Raw genomic sequence first — 15,960 nt, forward strand, 5'->3', positions numbered from 1 at the left:
CACACTGAATAACTGTTAGACAGAAGGCAAATAGATAGTTATCATCACAGTGTTCATATTAACTGCTTTATTCCTCACATCAAGCTCTGGGATGACTGAGTAATACCTTAGTTTTACAGATCTGAGAGCAGACAATGATACTGCTCGTGTGCTAAGTCTATTTTCTTTGGAGGAGGTGAAGAATCACCATTCATCAGTGCTATCTTAATGTTTTTAAACTGTTTGACAAACCCTCAATTTCATGTTCTATATCATATGTTATTAGTTTGGAAAGATAAAAGAATGGTTACAGTCAGAAGTCCATACTCCTACTAGAACTCACTGAAATGAGTCTGTCTGGCTGATTTCCTTGGTCTCAATAATACCTTCTAGTGCAAATCTCTCTGAAACCTATTCATAATCCTTTACACTGTCCAAGTTTGAGTACAGCTTTTCCTTTCAGTAAGCAAACAGCTTTCATTTTCTCATACAAACACCAAGTTATAATTTTAACTAAGGGAAATTTGGAGTAATGTAGTTCTGTAGGTAGATCTCTGGAGATTGAAGGATACCAAACATTTGGAAACAGACCTTTGACTTTTTGACTGCAACCACCTTTTAGTTGGTGGAAGTTACAGTACATGAATACACACTCCTAGAAAGGTGTGTATAGAAGCCAGCAACAGGAACAAGCAGTCATCTTGCCAAATCAGTGAGAATAGCTGACAGGGTGAAACACGTAGGCATGATTTGTTTTTATGATTCACAGCCATAAATCCTCCATTGGCACTTGGTGCCTGAACTGTCTGTCCTTTGACACCTGTGAAATAAATGGTAAATATATTGCTATCACATACAAGGCACCTGTTCTCAAACCTTCTTTCAACTTAATTTGGGAAGATCTTTATTTGTTCACCTGTAACCTGAATACTGGATTTAGAACCTGTTCTCAGTACCTTTGCTAGCTATTTTGGAGTTAGCTCTAATTATTTCTTATACAATCTTCTGGCTCCTATGAATCCTATTCCTAGACACTCTGCTCTCTCTGTGTCTGGGCATCTAGCCCAGGCTGTAGATTTCAAAGGCAGCAGGGTGCTGAGAGGTTAGGTACTGTAATGTTTTAAGTACCTTTGTGGATCTGGCATTTCTTCATTACCTGAAACTGATACTCTGTTATTTGTTTGAACAACAGCTGTGTGTGTAATATATAGATATGGGCATACACAAAATGTTTTGTATGCCTGAGATAGCTTACACAATTAATTATAAGTGCAGCAACAAGGCTGAAGTACGTTTTATTTTGTTCCTATTAGTACTTAACACATTCTTCATCGAGAGAAGCTGAGATGCACAGTACTGTCATGACTGAACTTGCTGCTGCAATGATGGAATTGTATTTCTTCTAAACCATTTTGATTGAAAATAGCTTTTTTTGAGATACTGCAGTTTTTCATCACTTGATATAGATTTAACGCACCTTGTAGATGGCAGTATGCAGTACATTACATATACACATTTCGTAATATTTGCATTTGAATTTCATGTGGAGAAAATGTTCTCTTTTTTTTTTTTTTTTTTCCCTAAGTGCCATTGCATGAACAGAAATTGTAGAAAAATATACTCTCAAAATTTATGAGGTAAGAAATTGGTGCTTTATATCATTTTTTAGGATCCGTTTTGCTTCTTGTGCCTGACTGACTTTGGGGACTGTTAAGAGCTTAACACTGTTTTTCAGTTTTTCATTTTACAGGATGCTTGCTACATATTTCTCTTGCATTTCATTTTCATATTTCATTGACAGGCTGGAAGCACCATTACTTGAGAAAGAGGTTGCAGTAAAGAACTTTTGAGTGTCTGTCACCTTACCTTAATATCAGTTTAGAAAGTTTACTAAAGCTATTCATAGTATGATGAAGAGATATAAATAACATCTCTGAGTTTGTGTTCATTTGTTAATTAACAATTTAGAATTTTCAGTGATAACCCACACCTCTTAAATAATTAAGTTAAGTTAATTATGAATGTTAACGGTTTGAAGAAATCTGTATCTATTCAATCATAGATTCACACTTCAAATTCTGTATTTGATTCTGTAACCAGAGTATTGCTAACCTTATATTCTCAGATGAAAAAGCAGAAGTGCTTTATAGTTCCTGACTCTAAAGAACCACACTCTGAACATATGATAATCATGAAACTGCAGGTCTGTGCTTAAATGCAACCCTGTGGCAAGTTTGGCTTCTCAACTGTGAGAAATAGTAGTTCTGTGGAACGCAGTCCAGCTGAGCCACAGCTCAGCACTCAAGGATCTGGCTCAGGATGTTGTTTTAATTTCTATATAAAAAATAAAACAATAGGTAACTGAGCTGTAATCTTTAATGCAGTATTAAGTATGTACATTTGTAAAAGGCATAAATAAGGTAACTTTTGGCTGACTGTGCTGCCTTTTATCAGGTGAGCAACTTGCTTGCTTTGCCTGCCTGCTCAACAATTCTTCCCTCCCCTCTTCTCTCCTCTCTTTGTCTCTCCTCTCTCCTCCCCAAACTCTCTCCCCCCCCCCCCCCCCCCCCCCCTTTTTTTTTTTTGTCCTTTTAATTTCTTTCAGGAGGTGTTTGCATTGCTCAGTCACTCAAAATTCCTCGGGAACCAAGACCGGGAGAATTTGAAAAGATCATCAAACGCTTATTAGAAACTCCAAATGCTCGAGCGGTGATCATGTTTGCAAATGAAGATGACATTAGGTGACTGTTTTTTAATTTTGCTTGTTGAATATGTTCTCTCTTCACAAATGTACACAATTGACTGGAGTAGAGTAGAGCAGAAAGTGGGGATTTAAATTTAAACCAGTGAAAAAATGTTTGGAAATTTGGTGATAAGTAATTCAGTTTTGCAGTTAGACAGTGCTCTGTTCCTTTGTATCATGGAGAACTGGAATCTTAGTATAATCGAGATTGGAAAAAACCCTTAAGATCATCAAATCCAGCCATCAGCCTAACATTACCAAATTCCATCAGTAAACCATGCACCTTGTCAGCACATCCGTACTGTTAAGTACCTCCAAGGATGGCAACTCCTCCGCTTCCCTGGGCAGCCTGTTACAATGCCTAACCACCCTTTCTGTGAATGAATTCTTCCTCATGTCCAGTCTAAACTTCCCCTGGTGCAGTCTGGTGCTTTTTTTTCACATCCTCTCTCTTCTCACCTGAGAAAAGAGACCAACACCCTCCTTGGTGCAATCTCCTTTGAAATAGTTCTTGAGAGTGATGAGGTCTTCCCTCAGCCTCCTTTTCTCCAGACTAAACAGCCCGAGTTCTGTTAGCAACTCCTCATAAGGCTTGGTTCATCCAGAGCTTCATTGCTTTTCTCTGAATGTGTTTGAGCAAATCAGTAATCTTGCAGTAAGGGGCCCTAAACTGAACACAGTATTTAAGTTGTCTCGCCAATGGCACATACAAGTCTGTCACTTCTTTAGTCCTTCTGGCTTTAAAAAATTCTTTAGTTCTTTAGTCCTTCTGGCTACACTATTTCTGTTACAGACAAGAATGCTGTTGGCCCCTGAGCACACTGTTGACTCATGTTCTGCTGGCTACTGACCTGCACCTGGAGGTCCTTTTCTAATGGGCAACTTTTGAGCCACTGTTCCCCGAGCCCATAGTGCTGCATGGAGTAGTTCCCAGTGCAACAACTGATACTTAGCCTTGTTGAATTCCATATGACTGGGTACACCCCACTGATCCAGCCTGCCCAGATCCCCCCATAGAGCCTTCCTACCCCTGGGCAGATCAACAGTCCTGCCTAACTTGGTGATATCTGCACACCTAGTAAGGGTACACTTGATTCCCTCATCAGATTAATTGAAAATATTAAACAAAACTGGCTCTAGTATAATACAGGTGTAGCCCTGGGGATCACTACTTATTACTGGCCTCCAATCAGATTTAGCTCCATTCACAGCAACCCATTGGGAATAGCTTTCTAGTCATTTTTTTACCCAGTGAACCATGATAACCTATTCCAAGTTCCTAACTAAAAGTACACTTTAATAGATTGTTTGGCAACTAAAAATGAAGAAACCAGTAAGAATGCTAGAAAATTATGTCTAAAAATGAAAAAAAAAAATCAAAAGGTACAGCACTGTGGGTTATGTTCAGTACACTCATTGTTGGACATATTTGAGACTGCCCAAATCAGAGCCTATTTAGTGTGTATGATCTTATGGGATTCTAAAATTCTTTGTACATGTGATTTATTTAATTAAGCATTTGTTTATTTATTTACAGGCGAATACTGGAAGCAGCCAAAAAAGCTAATCAGTCTGGACATTTCCTATGGATTGGCTCAGATAGCTGGGGGTCAAAAATTTCACCAGTTCAGCATCAGGAAGAAATTGCAGAAGGAGCAGTAACCATCCTGCCTAAAAGAACATCTATAGATGGTAGGAATGCAATGGGACAAAACCCAGTTCTCCAATAATGTTCAAACACCCTAGCTCTCTTAGAAATATATATATATATATGTCTTCCTGGAGCTCAGGAAAAGCTATGCAAATAAATATTTTGAGTTGACTCTATCAATATTAATTTAGTGCCTCTGGTGACTTCACATGGGAATTGAATAGTGAATATTGAATTCAATATACAACTCTCTACTTGGGATTTGGTAACATAAGGATTTCTAGATCTTGATTTTTCTATTTATTAGGAGCTTAGTCCAGTTAAGAACTTAAGTTCTGCAACATTCAGCTTTGAATTTTCCACTTCCTTGCCCTCAAAGCAGACCACAATCTTAGGTACCTAATTCTCTTACCAAGGCAGGTGTAGAGTTAAGCGTCTCCACGCACTGAGCAGACTACCAAAAGAAAACTGAGCATAAGGCTGTCTGAAATCTGTCTGTTCCCTGGACTTGTGCAAAACTTTAGCTAGGTGAAGTTTCCATTCCCTCGGATAGAGCCCAGAGGGATTTCTTTGTTGAAAAAGATGTGTGATTGTTTTGTTAAGGAACTGAGAAAGTGTTTGTTTTAATGGCTTTTGTTTACTTTTAATATAGCTCAAAGCCAAGGAGATGCTGAATCTGCAATTAAGAAATCTTATAATGGTTTAATAACTAACAGCACATGTGGAAGAGAGTTTCTTAACAGTAGTCTGGTGATTCTTAGTGCAAAAAAAGAAGAGCAACAGATGGATGTTAGTGAATTGGTTCATTCTCATGGCCGGAGATGCATCTAGGATCTGCCTTCCTCTCCTAAACTTTCTATAATTTTTTCTTTAAGAAGTCACTGTATTAACATGATGTGGAGTATGAGACAGTTTTCTGGCAAGTGGAGATTGTTTCTTTGTACCGCCCGCGGGGGTAACGGCCATAGTAAGTCTAGGACATAAGTACTCTAAGCTGGGAAATGATGATAAAAATGGCACTATTGATACTGTTTGGAGAATTTACCCTGATGGAAGTATTTATGAAGAGCTTAATCCTATTGGTATGTTGGTCATGATTTTATTAAGTCTCCTGGATTGATGGTGTAATACTGATGCAGAATCTGATCAGATTTAAGGGGAATCTTTAGTTTTCCAGCTTGGCGGGCAATTTTAGGTGACTTGGAAGACTTCAGGTTCAACAGAGAGGTACTCAGTGATTTTAGGTGGCCATGGAGAGAAGTTTATTTGAACCATGGCACTTGAGTCAGTTTGTCTAATTTCATGTAGGTAGCTAATTCAATATTTGGGTCATCTGTTGTATTAAAAATAAGTTCCCTTAGCCATCTGCATGGCATTATTTCTTATTATAGAATTCTGCTGTAGATTTAGATATGCTGTAACTACTGTAGGTATTTAAAAATATATTTTTCTACAGCAAATATAGAATAGTAATAAATATACTATTATTTATTCCTTAGATATGCGCACAAAATATTATTTTAAATAGTACCTATGTTTTTTTCTTGCTATGAAATTCATACAAAACCCATTATAATCTTTAGATGACTATATGTATGCTGTTTGATATTTCAATGTCTTTTTCTCTCTTTCTTAAATGTAGGATTCGATAGATATTTTCGGAGCCGAACACTTGCTAACAATCGAAGAAATGTATGGTTTGCAGAATTTTGGGAGGAGAACTTTGGATGCAAGTTAGGATCTCATGGAAAAAGAAACAGCAACATCAAGAAATGCACAGGTAACTGTGGTAGTAGAACATTACTTATAAGTTGTTTATTGGAGTGCTGGAAAGGAACAACTTCCTGTTAGCCTCTATTGTGTCTCCTTTCAGTTTTCCTACACAAACTTGTACTGTAAAAAAATAAGTGTGATATTGTTCCTCAAACCCAAAGAAAAGTTTCATGGGCAATATTTGAGAAAGTTCGTAGTCAATTTGTGCAAATCCAATGATGGTACAGATTTTCTTAAAGACCTATGACTGTGGTTCAGTTCCATTCCTATTTTCAGTGACCTTTTCTCTCACCCCATGTATAGTTGTCTACATGCATTTTGTAGAGAACAGGTACATCAATGCAATTTTCATATTGTTATCCCTGAAAAACATAGAGAGCAAATTAAATTACTTTTTGAACTACTGAGGTCTTGATAGTAGGTCAAGTCATGAACTCCTTATTTAGTTTACAAACTGTGCATGAGGATGGAGTAAAAATCAAATCAGTATGTCCTTAATACTTGTCCTTATGTGGAAAGAACAGGATTCTGTATTGTTTTATAAAGCTGAGTATCTCTATGAAGTTTAAACAAAATTTGTACGTAACTGGTGCTGGTATTCTCAAACATACTAAGACACAATGGTCATAACATATAATGGGCAGTTGCATTACTAGCTCTGAGTTTCATCTCACCTCTGGGAGGTTACCTTTAGTCTTCTGTGACTACAGCAGACTGTTTATGTTATTATATATGTATATTTCTGGCATCATTTGCTTAACTACTGCTATTACTACCACTACTGGTAGGGACCTCTATCTCTAGCTAGTAGTACCAGCAATACCCAGTTTTCTGAACTGTGTGTGTAAGTTATCCATGTACCTTGACTTTTGATGCAGTGTTTTCTTTCATCAAACATTATTTTTCATATGGAATGTGAACATTTTTGTTTGCTTGCTGTTCCAGCTTTTCTGGTTGAGTGATGATGCAGTCACACAGCCTTTTTTATGGGATTGCTACTCCAAACTTTCTCAAAACATAAGCTTTGTGCCAGCACCCCAGTTTTTCTAGGACGTGCAGTCTCCAAGGACATGCACCACAAGTCCCACTGCCCCCAAACCATCAGATTTATGTATTTGTCCTCTACCACTGACTCATAGACTTACTGCTTCACAATGCACAAATATATCACACCGAAATGTCAGAAATACGCGCATGCTTACTCTTTTCAACAGTAATACCTTGTCCTCTGCCTTTTGCCATGAACTCCACCAAAACAAAACAAAAAAAAAGATGAAAATCCGTGCCTCACTGAGTGAAATGATAGCTCACTACTCTAATCTACTCTTTGGTCTTGATTTGTGTATAAGTAATGGCTGTGTAGCTACCCATGGCTGGAAAGAGATTATTTTCCTTTTATTATTTAAAGAGGAAAATAGATACTGTTTTGACATTCCTCCAGTAGAATGAGTAGTGTATAGACTGTGGTTTGGGAAACTCTAAATGTTGCTACAGATGGGCTTCTGACTTGTTGCAGCTCATATCTATCAAATTTAAGTACTAAGTGAAAAGTAGTGTATAAGATGCACAGTCCATATATTATTAGTCAAAAATCAAACTTAGCAAAAACAAAAACATCAGTGTACTGTTTAACACTGTCCCAGCTGAAATCAGGTCATCCTAGTTTTCACATCTTTCATCTGGGAAATGCTGAGGAAATATCTTCTTTGTCTTTTGCCCACTAGCCAAATTTGTGTATATCTGTAGCTGTGGATAAATCTGAAAGAAACCCAATATCTTGAGATGCAGGAATGGGTTTTGTTAGGCATAAATCCAGCTCTTGATTGTCAGCCTCCCGTAAGGTAGGTTTCTGAACTATTTTGCTCTTACAAAATGTGCAGAAGTATGAATACAAAGATTTGAAAATGAAGCAAAGATATCACAGAGTACTTTTTTAAAAAACTGCACTGAACTGTGGATCTGACAATATTCAGTGTCACTCCTTCAGAGAACCAAAGCTCAGTGATAGAAATAGAAGGCAGCAATTGTGATTAAGATTTAAGGGAGTATGGTAAGAATTAAATGAAATTTACTTCCATTAACCTCAAAGAACATTCATATTTGATTCCACTCTAACTGAAAATTCTGAAGAAGTCCTCTTAACATATATTACAGAGTATGCGTATATAGACATTTCTTCGTGTTTGTATACATAAACATATGGAAGCTGACATTAAATAAAGTTGCTTACTGTATCATTTTAACATGTGCAACGAGAGCCTCAAATTCCAATCTAACACAATGAAATATAGTTCTAGTGAGATTTGTTTCCCCATAGCATTCCTTCAAGGCATGTATTTATCACACTGTTTTCAGTCTTTGAACAGTAAAGTGCAGTCCTTTAATAAAACATCAACAAAAATGTTAATTAAAAAAAACCCTTCATGCACATCCTTTTACAGTTACAGTAGTCTCTCCTTCTGTTTTGTATGGTTAGCATTTTAACTGCTCTGCAAACCTAATCAGCCTTTAACTGCCTATAATAACTGACTGCACTGCTAAAAATAAAGATGGAAGAAGAGTTTCCAAAAGCATGTAGAGACCTGTGTAAATTAGTCTAATTTCAATTTGCTCTATCAAACTGAACTATTAATTTCACTGAAAAAAATCTCAGCACAGTGTAAAAGATCTTCATCTGGAAACTTTACAAATGCATTACTTGCTTTCTCTTAACTACCTTATTGAAAATATAATTGTACACCTACAATATCAATAAAAGCAGATTTACTCATGTATGTATGTTTATATATATGTATATAACTCTATTCTGAGGAATGTATACAACAAATTCAAAATATCAGTAGCAGGCTGTGCATCTTCTAAAGGCGAAGTGCATTGCTCTCCATTTAGTTTGGGTAGCAGTTTCATTCTCAAAAAATCTCTCATAAAATAAGTTTTTTTCTTCAGTGAGATCTATGGAAAGTTTAAAAAATCAGCACAGGTACAAGATAGATGTTACAGAATTTACTAGTCAATATTTTTTAGTTGTACCACCATTCTCAAAAGGTGCTAAAGTTTAAGAGGGACTGTTTCACACACAGAAGGAGTTGCATGCTCCTCTACTTTGTGCAGCTTGTGTGTGGTCAGTACATATAGGCATCAGAGGTAGAAAGACCAGTTATTACTTTCTCTTCCTTTGCTGTTAGCCATTTTCTTGAGTCTTATGTGAAATGCTGCTTATGAATGTAGCTTATAAATCCTTTGCAGAAGGATTTTTGACTTTTTATTCATGTTTATAAAATGCCTACTGCTGTTTTGTCTCAGTACAATAGTATGAAGTAAAGATTACATTATCCAGATCCAGCTTCTCCAGTAATAAGCAAGAGCTAAGATGGTTGTTGAAACTTCGTAATCCATCTCATCATTTGGATAGATGAGGCTTTGAGGACCATTTGTTGTACTCACGTTAATTGTTTATTACTTTCCTTCTGACTTTAACTCAAGATTATTAAAATTTGACCAAAATAAACACATTTGGTCCTCTTGTAGAGGACCAGCTTCAGCCCTCTTGAAAATACAGAAGAATTCCAGAAGATTCAAGTAGTATTTAATCCCAGTAGCAGCTAATGTGCAAAAATATTACTCAGTAAGTCTGAAAACCATCACATCAGGGGACCTAACGTATGCTGAACATTCATTGATTTAATTTCATTGTTTCACTTGCTGTTATCCATTTTGTTATTTCACCAGACAGTACTTTCAAATCTCTTTATAATATATCCAGTGGATAGTCACTTCTCAATCTAGCTGTCAAATGTAAGATTCAGATACAAACCATGTCATTTAAAAAAGCTGCTTATTCTAGTATGAAAAGAAATCGTTGATGTACTCCCTAGACACCTTTGTTTCTCTATAGTTCTATTCATAAATAGGAATTCAAGTACTGTATTCTGTTGGGAAATGTATCAATTTTGGATTTAGAATATTTTATAAAGTTATGAGTCATATTCCACTCCACAGTAGTTTAGTGCATGTTGCCATATGAAATTTGATATAATTGCTGCCAAGTTGGAACTCTTGCAGTGTGTGTATGTATGTGCACACGTGTGTATGTGTGTTGATTAGTGACTTATGGGTCCAGAAATTCTAATTCCAGCTCAGACCTCTGCAGAACAGGCATAACCCAGTGAATGAATTGTTGCTTCAAGTACCATTTTATCTGAATTTTGCTGCACCTTCTAAAGCATAGCCTCAGAAAACCAGCAAATGTTGTTACTAATGATATAGCTTAGATCTAACACATGTAAGAATGTCATCTGAATGAAATCCTTGTTCCTGGGAGGCAGTAACAATTTACTCTGTCATTTCCAGTACCTGCTCAACCTCTTAGGAAGGATTCTAGTAAAACAGTGAAGTCAATAGTTAAAATGTTAAATGTTGCGTTCCATTCTTCACCTGTTTGCTCTTCTCTGCCACAAACAAATCCTTGCTGTGAATGGAAAGATGGGCTCTGTACAAACCTGACTCCCATATATCCTTCTTCAGATAGGAAGGATATCTCTTGTTTTCCACGCTGAGGAACTCGTAATCCTGTCTTCTGAGAGGAATGAATAATTGTTTTAGTTTTGAATATGCATCTGTGTCATTATTCAAGCATTTGTTTGTATGCAGAGCATTGATAAATATATATATAGCAGATATACTTGCTACCTGACTAGATATTCATTTGAATTAAACAATAAAAAATAGTTTGAATCTTAAAAAGAATGTTAGCTGCGTAATTGTCAGTGTCCTTGGATTTGGCAAGACAGACTGATCTGCTCATTACTAATGTTTGTAGGAGGTTACTCATCTTTCAGACTTGTTGCCTTCTGTTCAAACATTCTAGTGCTGCTCTGTCAATGGAAGAATTTGGAGGTGAAACTCCATTAGTAAAGTTGACAGTAGGCATGTTAAAGAGATTGAAAAGATTCTCCAGTTTTCACAGGTCAGTGGTCAGAGGACATGATACATTTTCTCCTGATCTGTTGCCTGGGGAGTTGGAGAGGGAGAGAGTGGCTTCTCTGAGGTATCTTCTTCCATAGTGGCCCAGGTACCCTGTGACCTTGTCTCTGTTACCAAATGGTGCAGGGCAAAGCAGTTAGTTCTGAGTGTCAGAGATCCTCACTGTGTTCTTTCAGCAGATTCTCCTTCAGGTTGGCTGTAGTATTGTTCTCTGAGCTGAAGGGCTATTCCTGTATTCCCACTGCTTGTCCTTATTTTTTTCATTTGGAAAGAACTGAGATTGGACGCAGTGAAACTACTCTGCCATGTGAAAGTGGAGACAGTCAGGAAATTTGTTCCAAAACTGTGTCCCTGAGCCAAATAAAACATGATTGTAGCTGCGCTCAAGGAACTGAGCAGGTAGAGTTGAAGACATGAGGAATAAAATCCCCTTTCAATGTTTCCAGAGAATCTGCATGACAAGGGAAAACACCTTTTGATGATATTGATTCCTCCAAGTAAGTCAGAAGGATATACATTCTTCTCTGTGCTCAATTCCTGGGGGAGAAAAAAAAAAAAAAAGGAAAAAGACTGAATTTTGTCGTTATTTGCAGAAGACCATTAACTACGAATTACCATCATATTATTCCACTGATTAGCTATTCTGAAGAGAAAAAAGCCTATATAATATGCAGTGCAATAGTTATAGTCTACCTATTTATATTCTGGGAATATGCAGTAATTCAATATATATATTTACATTTACCCATACATACTTCCTCAGTAGATCCCAAAAAGGTAGCTTGTTTGTTCTGTTTCACAACTGCAGAAAAATGTCATCTCACTTATATGCAGGAATACAGAGTGACTTCTGTTATAGACTGCATATACAGAGCTACCTACCACACACCTTCTTTATTTGTTAATACTTAATTTGCAAGCTTTGCAACAAATTAAGAGAACAAGGGAAAAGAAAGTATTAAAGAATATTATGTGATCTCTCTATTGTGATATTTCTACTGATTAATTATGTTTGATATCTTGAAAGTTTCAACTTATTCAAATGTTAGACACCACCAAGATCCTAAATAAATCTACATATGTTACATTTCAACAATAGATTTGTCATATTATTAGTATAGGTAAAATGAGTGGTTTCATAATTTCATGAAGCAACAATGAAAACACTTAGCATGAACTCCTTTTAGATCATGAATATTTTCAATATATTGATGAGAAATTATCCACCTGTATAATCAATTTGATTTATAAGTAATTGCTCACCTTTTGAGAAAGGGAGTTCAAATTGGTCATCTGTAAACTGAAGCAGATGTTTTTTAATCTACTGAGTAGAATTTTATTGCAGAAATAAACCTAGCAAAATCAATGGGGCATATGTAATGGGCTATGGAATAAATCAGCGTAGAAAAGGAGATCAGAATTTGGCTTTTAATGGATAAGTATATCCATTAAATGTAACAGTTATAGTTCAATATTTCCAGAATCTTGTTTCCAATATTTGAGATAAATATTTTTGTATGATGTGTTCTTATGAAAGGTCAGGTAGAAGTCCAAGTATTCTCATTTTGTGTTACAATCATTGCCCAGGGGAGGAGAGGTACGTTTGTTACATTGAACTTATACTGGTTAACTGCATGGCTGGACATAAAGATTTTGATGCAGATTCTAGCTGTCGACTAGTGTGTCTCCAGGGCTCCCTTGGGTTAAGCACATGACCTCACAAGGAAAGATTTAACCAACTGTTTAACTTCTGACAGCAACCTCTATCTCAGTAAGCTGTTCAGGCTGGTATGTCTTACCATGTGAAGATACCTATCTCTCTTCATTGGGTCTGATGAAGACAGACTTAGACGACCCATTTGGATGAGGTGACTCATGTTGCTTAAGTCAAGTGAAATGCATCCCATTACATGGTTGCATGGATCACTACCTTCTCTGAATGAATATGTGTGACCATTTGCCTACCGATAATATAACAGATTTTCAGGATGTTGTATTCTGTGGAATTAGTTAAAATATTTAAACTGATTTACTGTAAAAGGTTTATCAGGTTTATGGAATCACAGAATGGCTTAGGTTGAAAGAGTCCTTAACGATCATCTAGTTCCAACCCCTGGCCATGAGCAGGGTTACCAGCCACTAGATCAGAGTGCCCAGGGCCCCATCCAACCTGGCCTTGAATACCTCCAGGGATGGGGCATCCACAGCTTCTCTGGACAGCCTGTGCCACTGGCTCACTGTCCTCTGAGTAAAGAATTTCTTCGTAACATCTTACCTAAATTTCCCCTCTTTTAGTTTAAAATCGTTCTTCCTTGTCCTGATGCTATCAGACTGTGTAAAATGTTGGTCCACTTCCAGTTATAAACTCCCTTCAGGTACTGGAAGGTCACAATAACGTCTCTCCAGAACCTTCTCTTCAGCAGGCTGAACAAGAGCAACTCCCTCTTTCTTCATCAGAGAGGTCCTCCAGTACTCTGATCATCTTCATGGCCCTTCTGTGGACCTGTTTCAAGAGTTCTTGTGTTGGAGGCTCCAGGCCTGCACTCAGATGGGGCCTCACAGGGGCAGAGTAGAGGGGAACAATCCCCTCCCTCACTCTGCTAGCCACTCAAGATTTATTTAAAGACTGAATATTGAAACTTTCTAGACTAGATCCTTTTATCCCATTATAAGATAATCCCAGGAGACAGACAAATAAAGGCTTTAAAAACTTTGATGAAAATAAACAGGGAAAACAGGGAAATGTGTTTCTACTGTACCTTCTGGCTTTAAGTTTTGGTGGCCAACAGTGGTCTTGGTTGGTTTGTTACTATCTTAGATAAATTTCATGATTGTGAAGTAGGTCAGTCCACTACAGACATTCTGAGACCCCAGAATGCTTGTAATGGGCTAGATGCCTTCAAAATATTTGCAGTCATGTCAGCTGATGCTACAGAATGCAGTATAATGCTGCTTATGTCTTTTCTTCTATACCTTGTGCTCATGTGTGAAGGCTTTGGGCCAGACTGCAATATTTTATTTTATATTACTTTATTTTATTATTTTATTTTATTTTTTATTATTTTATTTTGTTTTACTGCATTTTGGTTTCCTGTTCTATTCTTTCAAGCAGAGAAGAAAAATGAGCTGGCATTTGCACATTATAAACATGTTTGGAAGAGTCTGGTGGAATACAAGTGGCACATAAACATTGTTTGGCTTATAAAATAAGGGTGCTTTTTCACTCTTAGTTTTAGTTCTGACTGATGGTAAACTTTGTCCAGAGCAATATCCTTGAAAGAGCTGTTCATCAGTGACCCTAGATCAACAATTATTCTCTCATCTTGAAATGAACAAATCATTTCCAGATTCAGAAGCACCTCAAGGTAACATTTTAAATAATTTTTTTCCGATGACTTTTTTAACTACAATAAAAAAGAAATAAATTATTTTTATTCCTTACATATTTTGAAATAGAGCCTAAGACTCTAAAAGTATGTAGGTTGCTCCAAAAGTTGCTCCTATTTATTTTCACAGAAACTACAATAGATACAAAGAGCACAATAACCTATTTTATAGAGCAAAGTCTCAGCTACGAAATTTTTCAACATAGCCAACACCCTTAGCTTTATGTTTTCACCATTTCAGCAGTGAATTAAAGCCTGAATGCTGGGCTCTTGAGGATCTGCACCAGTGGAGGTGACCCACTGTTGCTGTCACCATTTCTGAAATGCACCACCCACTGCATCACTGTGCTGGAATCCACTATTTGGTCTCCATAAATGTTCAGAGAATTTCAATGTCAGTGGCTGCAATTTTTTTTTTCGGCAGGGAGGAATTCAGTGACATGCCCTTGCTTCATCCACACTTTCATGTCAGACACCAATTTGTCAGATTGCCCCTCTGCTGCCATCAGTCACACAGTAACAAAATATAACAGGATATTCATGGGAAAGTTCAGTCTCTACTGCCGTACCACCAACATCTGCCTCTGACATTGTGGGACAACATAATAAAATGGGAGGCATTACTTTTGGAGCAGCCCTCAGAGTATTTTTAGGAACACTGTGTTTAGTCTGGACAGTGATAGAATAAACTACAATTCATTGAACTTTCTTCCTGAACATAAAAACTGAAAATATAACAAATAGTCCATTTGTTTGGATTACTAGAATAAGTTATATATATATATATATATTTGTAACTTTGATGACAAAAATGTTAGTGTTGCCGAATGACTTCATTAGATAAAAACAATCTGCATAACTGACTAATTAGTGGTATTTACCTGACTATGAGACAGAAAAGCCGTGATTTGTCCTGCACTTCTACTTAGATATATGTGATGCTCCTTAAGTTCTGGACAAACACTAAGCAAAGAGCAATGTATAGATCACAAATTAGCCACCGTCTGTAATCGATCATTCCAAATAAATAGCTTACTTAAGATTACAAATGTCTTTCACACAGTTTGGAAAGCAAAAAGAAGGCTAAGTTTGCTGTACAAACTGATCATTATTTACTGATAGAAAAAGCACATGCATTCATGGTTTCATTCCTGGAACTCATCTTATTGCTTTGATTTTCTTAATTAGACGGGTTATCATTCTAACATTTCTGCAAAATCGGAGTCAGAGTTTCACAGGAAGAAGCTTACTCATGAACTTTCGGTACCTCACCATTGGATTTGAGATGAAATCTGTATTTGCAAATGTGTTATAAAATGGAGAGGGGAAAAATATTAAAAGAAGAACGAATACACTTTTTTAGATTGTACAAAATCTTCATGTCAGCTACCAAAATTGGGAGTGGGTATGTGAAGGTCTTTTACAGTTGCAGTTTCTATGTGCAG

General features: G+C 36.8%; 1 protein-coding gene across 5 annotated transcripts in view; it reads left to right on the plus strand.

Annotated features, from left to right (window-relative positions):
- Window positions 1-15,960, plus strand: part of GRM8 (glutamate metabotropic receptor 8) — a 324,211-nt gene that overhangs the window by 147,929 nt on the left and 160,322 nt on the right. For all 5 annotated transcript variants that reach the window (XM_425426.8, XM_046903818.1, XM_046903819.1 and 2 more), the window contains 3 exons: window positions 2,585-2,720; window positions 4,260-4,414; window positions 6,016-6,153. In XM_425426.8, coding sequence (XP_425426.3) covers window positions 2,585-2,720; window positions 4,260-4,414; window positions 6,016-6,153 — 429 coding nt within the window. The remainder of the gene's footprint in view (window positions 1-2,584; window positions 2,721-4,259; window positions 4,415-6,015; window positions 6,154-15,960) is intronic.

This window comes from Gallus gallus, chromosome 1 (genome assembly GCF_016699485.2).
Source record: "Gallus gallus isolate bGalGal1 chromosome 1, bGalGal1.mat.broiler.GRCg7b, whole genome shotgun sequence".
Taxonomy (NCBI): Eukaryota; Metazoa; Chordata; class Aves; order Galliformes; family Phasianidae; genus Gallus; species Gallus gallus.